General features: G+C 43.7%; 1 protein-coding gene and 1 long non-coding RNA gene across 12 annotated transcripts in view; both read right to left on the reverse strand.

Moving 5' to 3' along the window:
• Positions 1 to 15,449, reverse strand: part of RFX3 (regulatory factor X3) — a 214,897-nt gene that overhangs the window by 52,593 nt on the left and 146,855 nt on the right. For all 11 annotated transcript variants that reach the window (XM_077344913.1, XM_077344912.1, XM_077344914.1 and 8 more), the window contains 2 exons: positions 14,400 to 14,581; positions 9,334 to 9,453 (listed from right to left, as the gene is read on the reverse strand). In XM_077344913.1, coding sequence (XP_077201028.1) covers positions 9,334 to 9,453; positions 14,400 to 14,581 — 302 coding nt within the window. The remainder of the gene's footprint in view (positions 1 to 9,333; positions 9,454 to 14,399; positions 14,582 to 15,449) is intronic.
• On the reverse strand, positions 1,190 to 4,498 carry LOC143841123 (uncharacterized). The gene is made up of 3 exons (XR_013232573.1): positions 4,411 to 4,498; positions 2,169 to 3,111; positions 1,190 to 2,053 (listed from the first exon to the last, which is right to left on the reverse strand). It is a non-coding gene; the product is annotated as an uncharacterized LOC143841123 (long non-coding RNA).

The following is a 15,449-nucleotide window of genomic DNA, read 5'->3' on the forward strand; positions in this document are numbered from 1 at the left end:
GAAAAGCACTATAAAAATCAAATCAAATCAAATCAAAAATAAAACATTATTGTGCATATCCACACAAGAAATCTGTCCCTGGACAGCCTCCAGATGTTGGTGGTTTTCAGAGCTCCCTCTTCTTGATATTTCCTGTATCCCAAGTCTGTCCAGGAGATTCCGCTAGTTTTGGCCAGATTTAACTTGCGATGATGGAAATTGCCAAAACTTGATTCTCCACCCTCAATCGTGCATCCTATCAGTGAGCAACCAGTGAGTAAGCAGGGAGTTGTCGGTATAGAGGGGGAAATGCATGGTAGTCTAGGCAGTGTTGTCCCGCCCTTGGACCCGCCTCCCTCTACCGAGTTCCTGACCGTAAAATTAAAAAAAAAATTGGTGCCGTACTCATATCGGGGCATACGTGAAATGGTAAATTAAAAAAAAAGCTTTTTGAAAGCTTTTTAAAATTACAGTGTCATGCAAAGCGAACATATACATTCTATAGTAAATAAAAATTCTGTTGTTTAAGGTCACATGCTTATGTTGGGAGCACCTTTATACTTTTATCTTTTTTTTGAGAACATGAACGGGTTGGGAGGGGCATTTTATAAGGGAGACCTCTCACCTTTCACCAGGCATCTGTGTTACAGTGGTATTCCGCACTTAGAATACGCAATTTTTAAAAACTTTACTTGCTGTGGCAACTCATATGGGCGGTGCAAGGCAGGAAAAGCAACTTCACAGCCAAGATGGATTGCAGCTTGCAGGCACCATCCTTACCCTCGACCTCGCAGGCTACCTCCGTCCCCTCCACCTTTCAGCCTTCCTCCAAGCCCTCTACCACTAGTGCAAGGGAACCAACAAGGAGGGACAGCAAGGTTACAAACCTCCTGGACATCTTTTCCAATGAGAAGGTCCAGGATGCTGCAGCAGGAAAGGGAGCTCTTCACCAGCAATAGGGAGGACTGTAACTCACCATGAGCTGGTCTCGGGAGCGACAGGCAATAAAAATCTAAATAAATAAGGAGGCCAGGCTTAGCAGGTAGTTATAAGCGCCTCCATGGAGAGGAGCAAAGCCTTCCTAATGGGAGCTTTAGAGTCCCTGAACAGGATGGGAGACCTGATGGACCATGTGGTAGGGAGGGAGAATGCCAACCCTGCCACTCTGAAGCACCGTACAGCATCTGCAGGATCCTTGCTCCAAAACCACAGTCTCAACCCCAACCCCCTCCCGCCCACACTCTTAGAATGAGCCAGGGCACCCAGACCAGGCATCTGGTCCAGGCAGGGACCACTGCAAAAAGGCGCATGCCTATAAAGCTGAGCGGGAAATATTCACATTGACTCCTGAAGCCAGGTCCCCCTCCCCCCCTTTTTTTGAAGAAGATTAAACTGTCTTTTTAACTTTTCCTATACCAGGTTGTGGTGCATATTCTTTGTGGGTCAATCTTGGATGTGGCAGTGGGATTATGTCCTCATACAAAGAGTGAGGTAGTCACACCATGAGACTCCCCTGCTGTGCTGCCTGTGTGCTTACTGTTGTTTGGGGGGGGGTTCTTTTTGTGAATACACATAATTGAGGCACTTCTGGTTAAACATTACTATGTTTTATTTTCAAACCAGTGAAACAAATAACAAGTAGGAAAGCAATCAACCCCAACCTACTCACACACCAACCCACCCTAAAACCCCCAACATTAAACACTTTATAGACACTCATCCCCCTCCCCCCATCCCATTGAGGAACCAGGTGATCCAGGATGTTCATCTCCTTTATCCTTCTGTTTTGAAGGCGGAACATCCTCCCCACTCTTCTCCTCCACCATTCCAGGACATTCACGGCAGCCTGCAAGGCACTCACTGTGGGAAAGGTTTTAAGCAGGAAACAAATGGTTAGATTGGACATCATGTGTTGTTCTGAACACTGCAGTTTTTTCCAGAAACAGATGGCACTTACAGGCAGACATGATCCTCTCCTGTAGGCCATCTATTCCTCCTATTATCTCCTCCACTGTGTGGCCAGCCAGATCTCTCTCGTGAGGCTCCTGCTCTTCATGTGGTGGAGAATGTTGTCCTGAATTTTGGAGTAAAATTTGTAAATTTGGGACCACAGACACCATTGGTCTGTTCATGGTGGCGCCAGCCACAAACTACCCCTTGCAAGGTGATAGGACCCTGCAGGCACATACCTTGGATTTTCTACTTGCAGGAGCGTCCTCCTCGATATCTGTGTTCCAGCCCCCCTCTTCCTCTTCTTGGGGGGAAGATGTCATCCCCTCCTGTTGCTCTCCCTCTGGTGGGGTGGGGGTGGGAGAGGGCTCAGCCACTCTCCTTAGTGCCAGGATTGCTGATGAGGCCGGTAGAAAGAGGCAGTCGGGGGAAAAAGAACGGGGTCTCAGCTACTGTTAGTTGCAGTAACATGTGTGCCCAGTAATGCTAAGAAAGTTGGGGATTATTGCCAGAAACTGGGATCTGTTGAGGATTATTGCCGGAAACTGGGATCTGCCTACAATTAAGGGGCTCTGTAAAAGGCAAAGTGGCTGGCTGCCAGCCAGCAGCCCACCTTCAAGCCCTTGAACAGCAGGCACTGGCAACTTTGGTGGCAGCTTCTCTCCTACCAAGTCTGCAAACTCAGAAAGGGGGGGGACTTAGTGATGCCTCTTGGGGTTGCAGCTTCTGTGGTAGAATGGGGGCATTTGTCGCCTGGAGGCACCCTCCACAAGGAGAAAGTGTGCCGACTCTCAAGGTGGCAATCCAAACCCCTCCTTGAAGTTTCAAATCTACCCCATGGTAATCTATGCTTTGATGTGTTCCTCCACACCAACACAAGTCTGCCTGTCAATAGGCACAGTGGCAGTCTCCCTTAAAGGAAAGGCTGCTTTAAACCGCAAGATATTGAGGGGGTGGGTGGGAATTTAAACATGTCTCTATCTAGGCAAACTGGCACATGGAGGGAACTCACAAAGCTGTCGACGATCCTCCCAAGAAGGGTGTCCCGTGGCTTTCAATATCTCCATTTTGTTGTGGAACGGTGTCTTTCTACTGTCCCTGGGGATGCCCTGCCATGCCTCCAGGCTGTTGAGGAAGTCGAGCTTCAGCTGCTTAAATCTGGTGCTGTATTACTCCCATGTCCTGTGGAAGCCCCTCTCTGTTAGCTTCCTTGTCACCACCACACAGTATGCATGTGGATGCTGGCCATGAAACATGGGAGGCTCCTGGAGTGCAGGACCATGTCCAGAAGAGCCTTGATTTCAGCCCTCTGCCAAAAGGCATGCTTACGAATGGCAGGTTTTCTGAAGAGCAACACATAAATGCCCTTCCTGAGATTTTAAAAAACGTATCTATTTGCTGGGCCAATAATAGCAGCGATTCCACTATGCCTGCCAGTCCTGTTGCCATCAAGCCCCTAAAGGGGGTGAAAAGTAACATTGGCAGTGACCGTGACCACCCCTTCCAGCCTGCAATCCTCCCTCCCTTCTCCTCCAGACAAACTATGTAAAACCACAGAGGCACAAACATAACACAAGCAATGCAAACTTAAAAAAATATATTTTACATAAGACATACTCTTATCTCCTCTGATGCAGCCTATATAGGAATGTGGCATTGGCATCTCTGCCCCTCTGTCCCTCCCTATAAACCTTCAGTTTTGTCTGGTCAATTATTGGTCCCTCTTCATCCATAACCATAGTGTCCCTCTCCTTATTGTGCGCAGTAATCTCATGCCCCTTCTCCTCACAAATGTTGTAGTAAATAACGCATGCTATGACCACAGGTGCTACATTGTCCAGGTGACTATGAAGCCTAGCGAGAAGGTACCTTCAGTGTTCCTTGGGTCTGCTAAAGGCATGCTCAACCACATTCCTTGCCCCCAAATGCCTCAAGTTGTAGTAACTCTGCTGGTTGGTGCGAAGATGCTTGTAGGGGTTCTGAGCTATTTCCTCAGGGGTTATGCCCTGTCAGCCAAGATCAGGGCCAGCACCTAAACATAGTGACTATAGGGTTTCCAATGATAAAGACTCCAGTGTCCATGGTGGTTCACAGATGGGACTCCTGAAAGATGAAGGTGTCATGTCTCCTGCCACTCTAGCCCACCTCTGCATCTATGAACCATCCAGTGTGGTCCACAGTCCCTTGCAGGAGCATGGAGCAAAAGTTCTTTCTGTTGCCATACTCCCATATGCTCCTGTTCAGAGCTTATGTTGGGATGTGGCAAAAGTCCATAGCTCCAAAACAGTGGGGGAATCCCAGATGGCTAAATCCATCCATGTTATGTAGGACACACACAAACAAAAACAACCTCGTGGCCCAATCCACACTGGTCTTTCCCACAGATGCCCAGGGAGGCATAGCAGCATGTATGCGTTGCTGCATATCCTTTTGGCAAAAAAAAGGAAATTAATAAGCATGGCAGGACCCCAGCCTACCTACCTTGACAATCTCTTCTTCCAGGCACACCACCTTGCTGTAGAGCTTTGCCTCCATCGCAAGGCAGACCTCCAGCATGATATTCCCAACAGTGGACATGCCCAGGCCAGACTACTGGGAGATGGTCTGAACAGGATGCTGTTTGTGAGGTACCATAGTTCCATGGCCACTCACTTCTCCACCATGTTGGTTGCCTGGCAGTGCAGCCTCCCTCTGAATGCAGAGATAATCTCCCCAAAGGGACCTCTAGTCATCCTGGAGTTGTTGTTGTTGTTGTTGTTGTTGTTGTTATTATTGTTATTATTGTTATTGTTATTATTATTATTATTATTATTATTATTATTAGATTTCTAGCCTGCCGCTCCCCTGAGGCTCGCGGCGGGTAACATGTAAACCCCCATAAAACCCCTAATACATAAAACATCTAAAACAATCCCCAACACACCCAACCCACCCTACCTGATGGCGGCGGAACTATCCGAGAAACCAGGGGTCACTGCTGATGTAGATGTAGAGGGGGGGGGCCCGATCTAAAAAGGGAGGGTGCCGGCCTCAACCATAAGCCTGGCGGAAGAGCTCCGTTTTGCAGGCCCTGCGAAAGGATGGCAGTTCAGGATCCATTCATTGTCACTCCAAGTTGCCAGGACTAAGTTCTCCCACCACTCGGTGGTTCTCCTGTCAAACCAAACCTGTTTTGGGAAGTCCACCTCAGTGAGAGTGAACCACCTTCGCTCTGTGGGAACTCTTAGTCCTTTGGGAGATCCTAATGTACTGACCGTGCCGGGCACGCCTGGAGAGAGGTCTGCGCGGGATCCACTTGTGCCTTAGCAGGATCATCCTCTCATGGAAAAGAGCTGTGTCCTCCCTGATGGTGATGGTTGCAGAGATTAGTTGGATAATCCATGCCAAGTGAGCCAGCATGGCGATCAAGAGATTATCCATTGTGAATATACTCCCAAAATGGCCACTCTCAAGAAACAAAGAAAAATGGTGGGAAGATGTGCTGCTTGGCAGGCTTATATAGGTAACAAGTGTGTGTGTTCTGGGTGGGTATATACACTCGATGGAACAGTGAGCAGCAAAATGAAATGAGAAAATTAATCCCTATCATAGAACAAGACAATGCTTCAATATTGTGGTGTTAATGCTTTGCTATGCATAAGTTTCCTTTAAAAAAATTTTTTTGGGTGCTCAGGGGAATTTTACAGACACCCCAAATCTCTGCTGAGAGGGGACTGGCTGCAACCAGTGACTGACAGGCTGAGGAGCAGTACGTAAAGTTCATGTTGCTCTTTCTTCTGAGTTCTCCCCCGCCTTGGAAGGAGGGGAAAAGGTGTGACACGGCGGCTCAGAAGCGTGGGACATGTTTCCTATATGGAGGGCCACAAACACGAGGTTTACAATCCTGCATTTATGAGCTGGAGGCCAGGTGCGTTTTAGCCCTCCATGCGGAATGTCATTGTTCAGTGTTTTCAATATTACACTAACTTGATTGGCAGATGAAACAAAGCATAAGTTTTAATAATATTTTAACTGTGGTTTTACAAATGATATATGTGTATCACTTGTTGTGAACTACCCTGATTCTGCGTGCAAGGAGGTGGTTAACAATATTAATCCTGTATTCCTATCATGACTATAAGATACTTTTAGTTCAAATATAGTTTTTAATTTGTTTACTACAAAATTTGTTATTTCTTTTTCCCTACATCTCCAATGGCAAAAACATATATTACATACAGTAGAGTAGTAGCACAGGATGCAATAGTTTGCAACTCTTTCTCTAACCCTGGGTATATTTGTAATGTTGCTTTTAGATAACTTGCAGTTTGAAGGAAAGGAAATTGTATATTTAGCCATTTAAAAAAATGGGTAAGCAAATTATTAAAGTTTTAACGATTATACAATCAGAATCCAGACGTTTACAGTGGGGTCCTATGAATTCATAGGCTTAGAAGGGTGTAACTGTTTAGGATTGCATTGTTAACAAGGTGATATTTTATAGTTAAATGTGAATCTTTCAGTTACTTACCTGTTTCTCTGTTCACATCAAGAACAACATTAAAAGATTATTTAGTACACATTTATTCACTGCTTTTACTCTAGAAACATAGTGGAAGAACATATATCTGGAACAGGATTTAAATAAATCAACATGTTTTGGTGTAGTTTAGTAAAGTCTGCGCTTTACTAGTAAAGTCCGCAACCCTCCTAGAACTGCATTGCTGCAAATGTTACTGTCTCCAGCTACTCTGTATGAATATCTTTCAGAAAGACAGAATTACTTGTATTACTTGCATGTGTTCCATTTTAAATTAAGTTTCTTCAAAAAAGCAAGTTGTTGTCAAGGTCTTGCTCAGCTCACTAAGGACATGAATCCAATTAGGCATCTTGAGGCAAAGCCCTGGTCTATGGATATAATCTGGGAAATCAGACAGGGTTTATCAACACTTACACGTGTTTGGTCCCAGTGAACATATAGGACAGAACATTGAAATCTTGTTTTTGCATAACTTGAACTCAGTGGAGGTCGGAGGTTTATGAAAGGCTGCCAAATGTAGATATTTAACAAAACTGAATAAAACAATAGGTGGATCTGATACTCAGACTTTTCAAAACTGAGGTTGTTGATTGGCATTGGGTTAATAAGTTTGAAGAACTCATTCACAACAATGCTGAATAAAATTTTCAAGTTCTGCTGGTTTTGAATAAATTGACAAGAAAATAATAATAAAGGTATAAATGTCACAATCCACTGTGGCATGTGACCACACTCTGTACCACAATCATCTAACTGCACAAATCTCTTATGACAGTTAATGGTAGACCGTAAAATTACTATGCTTTGCCTAATGGATTTTGGCCACTGTGACCCATTATGCACGGGGGTTTTAACGCACATTCAGGGTGGAATGGTGGCGACTAAAATCACCGATAACGCACGGTGCCGGCTGCAACTGGCCGCAGCTTTGGTGCATGCCGCCGAAAAAGCCGCGTTCGCGAAACGCGGAAGAAAGCGCAGTTTCCGGGTGACCGGGGCGCAACCAGAAGCGGCGCCCGGATCGCCGCGTGCATAATCGGTTACTCTGGGTTTTGCCGCCGTCATGCCCCGCCCCGTGCATAACCGGTGTGCGTCGCGTCTTCCCCCCCCCCCCCCGCGCGTTTTCCATGTGACCCGAAATCGCCGTTTCGGCGGACATGCATAATGGGCCTGTGTGACACAGACTGGATGGGCCTAATCCAACAAGGCTTCTCTTAAATTCTTATAGCCTAAGGGATACTGATATCATCTTTAGCAAATTAGCTGAGAGTATCATTCTGTTATCGCTTACTTTATACCATAAAAGTTTGCTTTGTAACTTCAATGGTTCATTAAAAAGCAATTATGAAGCACTGTAAAGAAGAACGCATGTAGTGTACAGCCCCAATATTACACAATTCCTGTCTGTAATAGCCTGAGGACAGCCTGGGTGTTTTGCATGACTTTTTCTTAGGAACGAAGGGGCTTTGGCTTTGCCTTAACTCCGGGTGGCTTCTGGCAGCCAGCTGGAGTTTAGAGTGATTTTTCCCCAAATACCAGTCCTTCATAGCTTAATCTACCCAGACCCAGGCTTTCTGTCTTAAAGATACTGGCTACAGCTGTGGGCAAAGCTGCAATTGAAATGCTAATTGTGGAGAAAACTAGTTGGAATGTGAATAGTGTTGCCTAGCAATGGAATTCCTTCCTTGAACGCTCCTGAGACTATAAAGCTACCTTCTCATTGGAACTCTATCACACAAGTAATTACTTGCAATAGCAGTGTATCTCTGGTCAGTGACCATGGCATGGGAGGGGGAATTGTTGTGTCAGAATGGCAGTCAGGTGACATTGCAGCACAACGGAGTAAGTTCCCACTCCCAGTTACTGTCAGAACTTTTTAAGGTGCATAATACCTGGGTCAAAGACCAATGCAGTATCATAGCACATGCATAAATTGGAATGTTTTAAAAAACATTTTTTTAAAGGATGATTTAAAATGATTGGCGAACTGATTGAAAAGTGATAGCCCTAGGTTTGAGACACAGCAGCAAAATAGAAAAAAAAACATTGAAAAATGTTTTATAGAATCATCCAAGCAGAGTTACACCCTTCTAAGCTCATTGACTTTAATAGGCTTAAAAGAGAGTAAATCTCCTTAAGATGGCACCATAAAACTCTTTCAGCACTGCAGAACAACAGTACTAAACATGTAGGATGGAAAGAAATGAGAAGTATTGCTAGTAGCAGGTAGGTACTGCAGTCAAGATGCTACTATTCAGGGTTAACTCTGAGTGCAGAAGAATTTGATTTGTTGTGCAAAGGCTTTTCAGATGGCTACCATGTAGATATAAACAGACAACAAAATACAGCAGTCCAAAAGAGGAACAATCTAACCAGACTAATGTACTGCAAAAAAAAAAATAATAATCACTGTTGTATGGCAGAAATGTATTCTGCTATCCAATAAAAATAATTATTTGTAGTCCATCCTTCCTCAAAGGCCATCTAGAGAGGCAATCATGACCTTTTTATCCTTTACAAATGAGCATTTCACTGAAAGCCAAATCTTATTCTGTTCCTGTGAATGTTTCCCTCATTTTCAAGACGAGAAGATACTAAGAACACAGAGCTTGAAAAGAATTTAGAATCTCTCCACACATTGGCATCAAATTATGACACAGTTTTGCCACAAGACATTTCTGTTCATATGAAGACATTCCAATAAGACAGATTTCTATGTAAACGCCTAATTGGCCACCTGACAGGATGAATATTTGTAAACTGAGAATCAGTGTACTAACAAAGCTAAATAAAACTCTTCTTTTAAAAAAACCCTCTTCTCTAGATTAAGTAGGATGCTGAAAACAAATGCTAAAGGATAAACAGTATGTTAGTTTGACAATTACCTTTGTTTCTGCTGCATGGGTTGCTGTCTCATAGCCATATATTGCATGTCCTCTTGTAGACGATTAAGAGGAGAGTCTGGCTTAACACGAATCCCATAGTAATGATATTTGGAGTTCCCCCTTTGAGAAAGAGCAAATATTTAAAACTTATATAACCTGAAAGTTTTGTGTCCCCTCTGGCTTGTTCTTAAAATGTTGTAGTATTCACAGTAGTCCTACCTCCTGTTATTTCATGCTGAATTGACTAAATATAGACAGATGTGGCCCTATTTGCCCCAAAGCAAAAGAATTACAAATTGGATCATGTGATATTTTCCTCATACTAACTTTTGTTGCAGAAGTAACCAAATCTTCAGGCAGAAGGGAAAGCCAGCTGAATCCAGCTATTTTTATACAGCAATTGTTTACAAATATAAATTATTAAAATCATTTTACCTATTTGTCTGTTTTCAATTGTTCTTGCATGCTTACAGATCTCTTTAAAACAGTGGATTGTCAATTATTGTAAAGACTATGGAATCTAATGATTCAAATGCTATTTGCAGTCTGCTTAAATTCTATTAGTGAGTGAAATTCAAGCACTAACTGTGTGCATGATTACAACCAATATGTTCAATTTTACTCATTATCCTTTGGTTGGAAAAGCGGTACAAACTACAATTATTATACCCTTAAAATGTGTTGTATAGGGGTTTTATAATGACAATATCATCAAAAGATGGTGCTATTTAGTCCCCACCCCCCACATGAACTCCATATCTCTATCGGGCTATGTGCCTATGGTATCTGGTCTATTTACAAATTGGCTTTCCATTCTCCTCCCCCCGCCTTCTTCTCCGTTCCTAGGCTTTCTAGCATTCAGTGAAATTCTGGCCTTTGAGATGCTATCCCTGCATATTATGGCTGGAGCCAAGTGTCCACAGCTACCTGTTAGCAGCAAGGTGTCGTAACTTTGTTCTAAAACTTCCCTTTCTGGATTGAAGTTGGAGTTCTGTGGAAAAAGTTTTTGTTGGGCTAAATGTATGGCAGTTGGCGGAGGGGGGGGGGTGCCTATATGAACCCCAGACTTAGCTTAGTAGCTTGATCTTAGCAATGCCTTATCTCTTGTGAAGTGTTCTTATGTACCTTCTCCTTGGACTGCAGTAAAATAGCTTTTGACTCTTTCTAAGAGATATCTCAGCTCTTTCATTGTTCAGCAGAAAAGTATTCCAAATTCATGACAGTTTGCTAAGAACCCATCTTTTCCCCCTTACTGGGACTGGTAGAGCTGAAGCTGCCACCTCAGTTGGGACAGAGACAGTTCTCTCTGACTCCAGTGCCAGTGGGGAGGAGACTGAGATCCAAACTGAACATGAGCACGTCTGCAACCGGTGTGCCTGTTGCCCAAGGGAAGCAGAAAGTCCATGACTAGTCTTGACAGGAAGGAAGGTCACAACATGGATCGGATCTTGGTTGGGACGCTAGGCCTCAATGCACCTGAGACCTGCCCCTTCGGCGAACCCCTGGTGGTGGCCCCAGATCACCAACCCATTTTGACCCCCTCTGGTGCCAGGCCATCGAACTAAACTTCGCTAACAAGTTGGGACAGCACATGCTAGAATGGGCAACAATGTTGCTGGTCATCCCCTGAGCAGGTAACAGGGTCCAACACAGCGAAGAGAAAGAGCTTGCTACCATAGATGCTGCCTCCGCTGCAACCAATATCCAGTAACCTGTCACCTCTGGTTCCAGGGGGAACACCTGCATAACCACTCCTGGTTCCCCCTGCCCAAGCAGGGCGGGTTGCCTACACTACATCTGATGGCTTAGTGGACAAATTGGACTGCTTCCCGATGACTTTACCCAAAATTGGGGACATACCTTACTAACTAGGTGGCACTGGTCCATTTTCTGTGATTTCACTTGGAGGGGAGGTGATGGAATGGTGGGTTATCATGCACAAAGCAAGGGAATCAGAACTGGTGGACTTTCAGCTCTTTAGAGTGTTTTGGGGATCCTTACCAGGAGACCAATGTGAGGGAGGACTTGCTCAAATTGGGTTGGAAGGCTGTCCCCTCACATAGTACATGGGGGAGCTGAAGAACTTGTTAACGAAGGTACGTGGGTTGAACAAGGAATCAAAACTTTAGTATTTCAAGCAAGGTCTTGATCACACCCTCATGGAGTGGTGTCTTGATCAGGGAGAAATTCTCACTATGAATGGGTAGATGCTACTTGCCGGCCACATTGAGAATAGCCTCTGCCAGATGAAGATAGGGCATCAACAACAGGAGCCAGCAGTGCAACAAAGGTGCCCTGCTCCAGCTGCTGCAGTGCCTCGGAGCTGTGCAGTGTGCCTGACCACCGCAAAGAAAGAACAATGGCAACAACAGGATCTCTGCTTGAAGTGATGTGCCTCTGGTCACTTCATGGCTAACTGGCCAAAGAGGAAGCAAACACTGAGGAGTGCAGATGGAGTGTGTGTGAAAACATGCATTTCCCCTCCTCAGCCTGCAATATCCTTGGGAAGGGAGCTGTCAGGGGGAAGCCAAAGCAATGCTCGCCCCAGCACTCAAAGTGCCCAATTTCACATTGGAAGAGTCAGCCAATAATGAGGTAGAGGGCACGGGGTGCCAACGGGAAACAAGGAGATGCCATAAGTGGCAATGAAGAGCAAGTTGAGTTGCAAGGTGCTCCTGATGCGGTGAGTGATTTGGAGCCCCCTTGATCCCTATGACCCTTATGAAATAATGCACTGGAGCCCATGTGACCATTTGGGATGTGCTGGATTCTGGATGTAGAGGCTGTCTGATCAGTCCCAGCACAGCAGAAGAACTGAAGTCTAACAAACTCCCCAAACCCCTGATTTTTGAGAGGGCATCACAGACAAGACAGAGCTCTTCCTCATGATCATTGGGCGACACTGAGAGATTATTAGTATGAATGTGGCCCTGATAGCTGGTTATCCGATGATCCTGGGGATGAGCTGTCTTAAACGCCACAACCCACTCACTGTTTTGGCCAAAGTCACTCTGATATTTTCTCACTCTAAGTCCTTGAGCCATCTGATCTGTTCTAGGATGGGATGTGACGTTGCTTTGAAGTACACTTGAGTGCGAACAGAAGCAGCACTGGTGGAGCTGGGGAAGCTACCAGACTGTTACTGGGACTTGCAGGAGGTGTTTGAAAAGACGGAATGCGACTCCCTAGGGCCACAAACTACTGAGTTGAAACTGTGGGCAGTGCTCCCCAAGGTGAAGATATAATACATGATCCAGGCTGAGCTGGAGGAACTTAGGAACTTTATGCAGAAGAATGTGAAGAGCAGGTTCATCCAGCCAGCAACTTCTTCACCTGTGTACTGATTATGACTTTCAGCCTCAGTAGTACCATCAATGAGGTGTTGCAGGATCTACTGTACAGGGGTGTGTGGTTTATTTTAATGATGTTCTGATTTATAGCCAGACCATGGAGGGACACATCCCATTCATGAGGGAGGTCCTCAAGCATTTATTCATTAATCAGCTGGAAGATAGGTTGTATAAGTGTGCCTTCCAACAAGAGCACCTTGACTACCTGGGTTACGGGGTTTCTGCACAAGGGATTGAAATGGACCCTTGAAAAGAAGAGGGGGGCCAAACACAGAGGTAACTATTTGCAATGGTTGGAACACTCCAAACAGGATTTAATGAGTTAAAGAGGTTGTTCACAGCAGAGCCAATCCAATCTCATCCTGACCCCCAAAGATGTTTCATTGTCCAAGTCACTGCTGGCGACATGGCTGTGAGTAGAGTTCTCCTCCAGGACGGGGAGAACGGAAAGTTCTGCCCCTGCACCTCTTATCCAAGATGTTTTCAGAAATGGAGAGGAATAGGGCGGTGTGGGTAAAAGAGGCAGCCACTATTAAAATAGCTTTATCCATTTGGCACCACCTCCTGGAAGGGGACACCATTTCATTCCAGGTCTAGATTGACTCTAAGAAACTTGAGGTCTTGCAGAAGCCCTGGAAACTTAACACTGTTGGGTTGAGTTCTTTTCCCATTTCAACTTTATACTAAATCACTTGCCAGGCAAGTCAAATTTCCTTACAGATGCATTATCTTGTTTACCCCAACATGACAACATGGTAGATTCGGTTTTCAGTCTTAAATGGTCAGGCCTCATGGTTCAGACCAGAAGCCAGACCTACTCAGCTGCTGCTCCCCCTCTCAGACCAGGTCCCATGGGCATGCTCCTCACAGTTTCAAAGATGCTCTGCAATGAGATCTGGGGTTGCAGGATTCTCTCACTATGAAGGGGGGCCTGTTTTATCATGGCACTCAGCTCTATGCCCCAAAGGAGTTCAGGAAACAAATCCTGGAGATGTGCTTATATAAAAAAATAATACAGCAATGCACAACATACCTTGTAGTTATTTGGACTGTTGGTGTTCACTGCTCAAGAAACATCTGCAAATCTCACATTTTTGTTTCAAGGAAAATTTGTTTTCTGAGCAAGCTCTCACCAATAATTGTTAGGAGAAGGGGAGATTAGAATCATAGAAGGGACCATACAGGACAACCAGTCCAACCCCCTAATCAATGCAGGATCAGCCCAAAGTATTAATTGTAAGTATGTGTCCAGCCACTGTTTGGAGGCTTTCAATGAAGGGGAGCTCACCATCTCCTTAGACAGTCAATTCCACTGATGAACTACTGATTCTAGGAAATACTTTTCATATACTTACGTAACATTAACTCCAGTTGCTTGATCTTAGGTTTTGCATTGCAGTCCTAAGTAAAGTATCATCTTTCTTAACCCAACTATTTCTATAATTTTAGAAATTACTAAATTTATGATTGTAATTTCAAACAGAACATATTTGCTAACTCAGAGAGTCCCATTTTTATTATATTTTTAAAACCTAAGCTAAATTGATCAAAAATGGATAACTTGCAAACATTTTACAGATTGAAATTCGAGAAGGGGCTTAGCATTCATTTTGATATACTGTCCCTGAAGTTTATTTTTAAAATGTCTTTAAATGTTTAATTTCTACCGGAGTTCATTCTCACTTATAACTCTAAACTCTGTTTCTTTACACTAACCTGGTTCCCAATCTCCTGGTCCGTAGGCCCATGAAAATTGACCTTATTAATTTTCCAAAAGAGGCAGCATTGACTGGGTCCAATTTATGCTCTTGACAGTGTCTCAAGTAATGGTTGTAGAGGGTGCTTCTGGGCAGACTCACTCCTTCTGCTGTTTCATAGTTGTCTAAAAGCCACTGGAGCTATTTCAAATAAGGAAAAAAGAAAAGATGAAGATACCATTTCCCTTCATGTTAGCTAATCTTAACTTTTTCTACCCACTAATTTTCCACAGAAATGCTAAATGCCTCACATTTACTTAAAACAACAATACCAATGCAGGGAAATAGCAGAACTCATAACACTTGTGACCTCAGACAATATCTATTTCATTGGGGTAATATTAATTTCAAGTCTATCAATATAGTGTGATGTAAAGTTTTAAGTCCTGAGAGAATTTAAACAATAATGAAAGTAATAATGCACATAAAAATGAATTATTAAAAGCTCACTGGTAAATTTAAGACTATATATTGAATAAAGTGTATATTTTCCTATAAATAGTTGAAAATTGTTAAATCTACTGCTATTCAGAGATGTGATGGTTTTGAGGGGGGGAACTTTTTTTTTTTTTTTTTGGTGGGGCAATTCTTCCACCCTTGCTACCAGGATTTTAAAAGATAATTGCCAATGGGAAAACACTGGAAATTTTTAGAGAGTACTGGGGGTGGGTGAAAGTCCTATGAAATATTTTTGTGTGAGCTCATTAGGACCCTTGTGACACGCCAAATGTATAGCCTGAACATTTTATCTACAGCATTAAATAATAATTCCTATCTATACTGTAGACATATATAGCATATTTTCAAGCAAAAGTTTTTTTTTAATGTGAATAATTTTGGAAACAATATGCTATGAAGTGCTTGATGATAATTGTTATAGTGCAGTGTTTTCAATGGCATAAAGTTTTAAAATGATAACCAAATATCCTACCAATCCCATTGTGACTGTATGACCATTTCTTTCCAAATACTATACTTTTCAAATACTATTTGAAAAGTGACTGTATGA

Source organism: Paroedura picta, chromosome 7, assembly GCF_049243985.1.
Source record: "Paroedura picta isolate Pp20150507F chromosome 7, Ppicta_v3.0, whole genome shotgun sequence".
NCBI classification, from domain to species: domain Eukaryota; kingdom Metazoa; phylum Chordata; class Lepidosauria; order Squamata; family Gekkonidae; genus Paroedura; species Paroedura picta.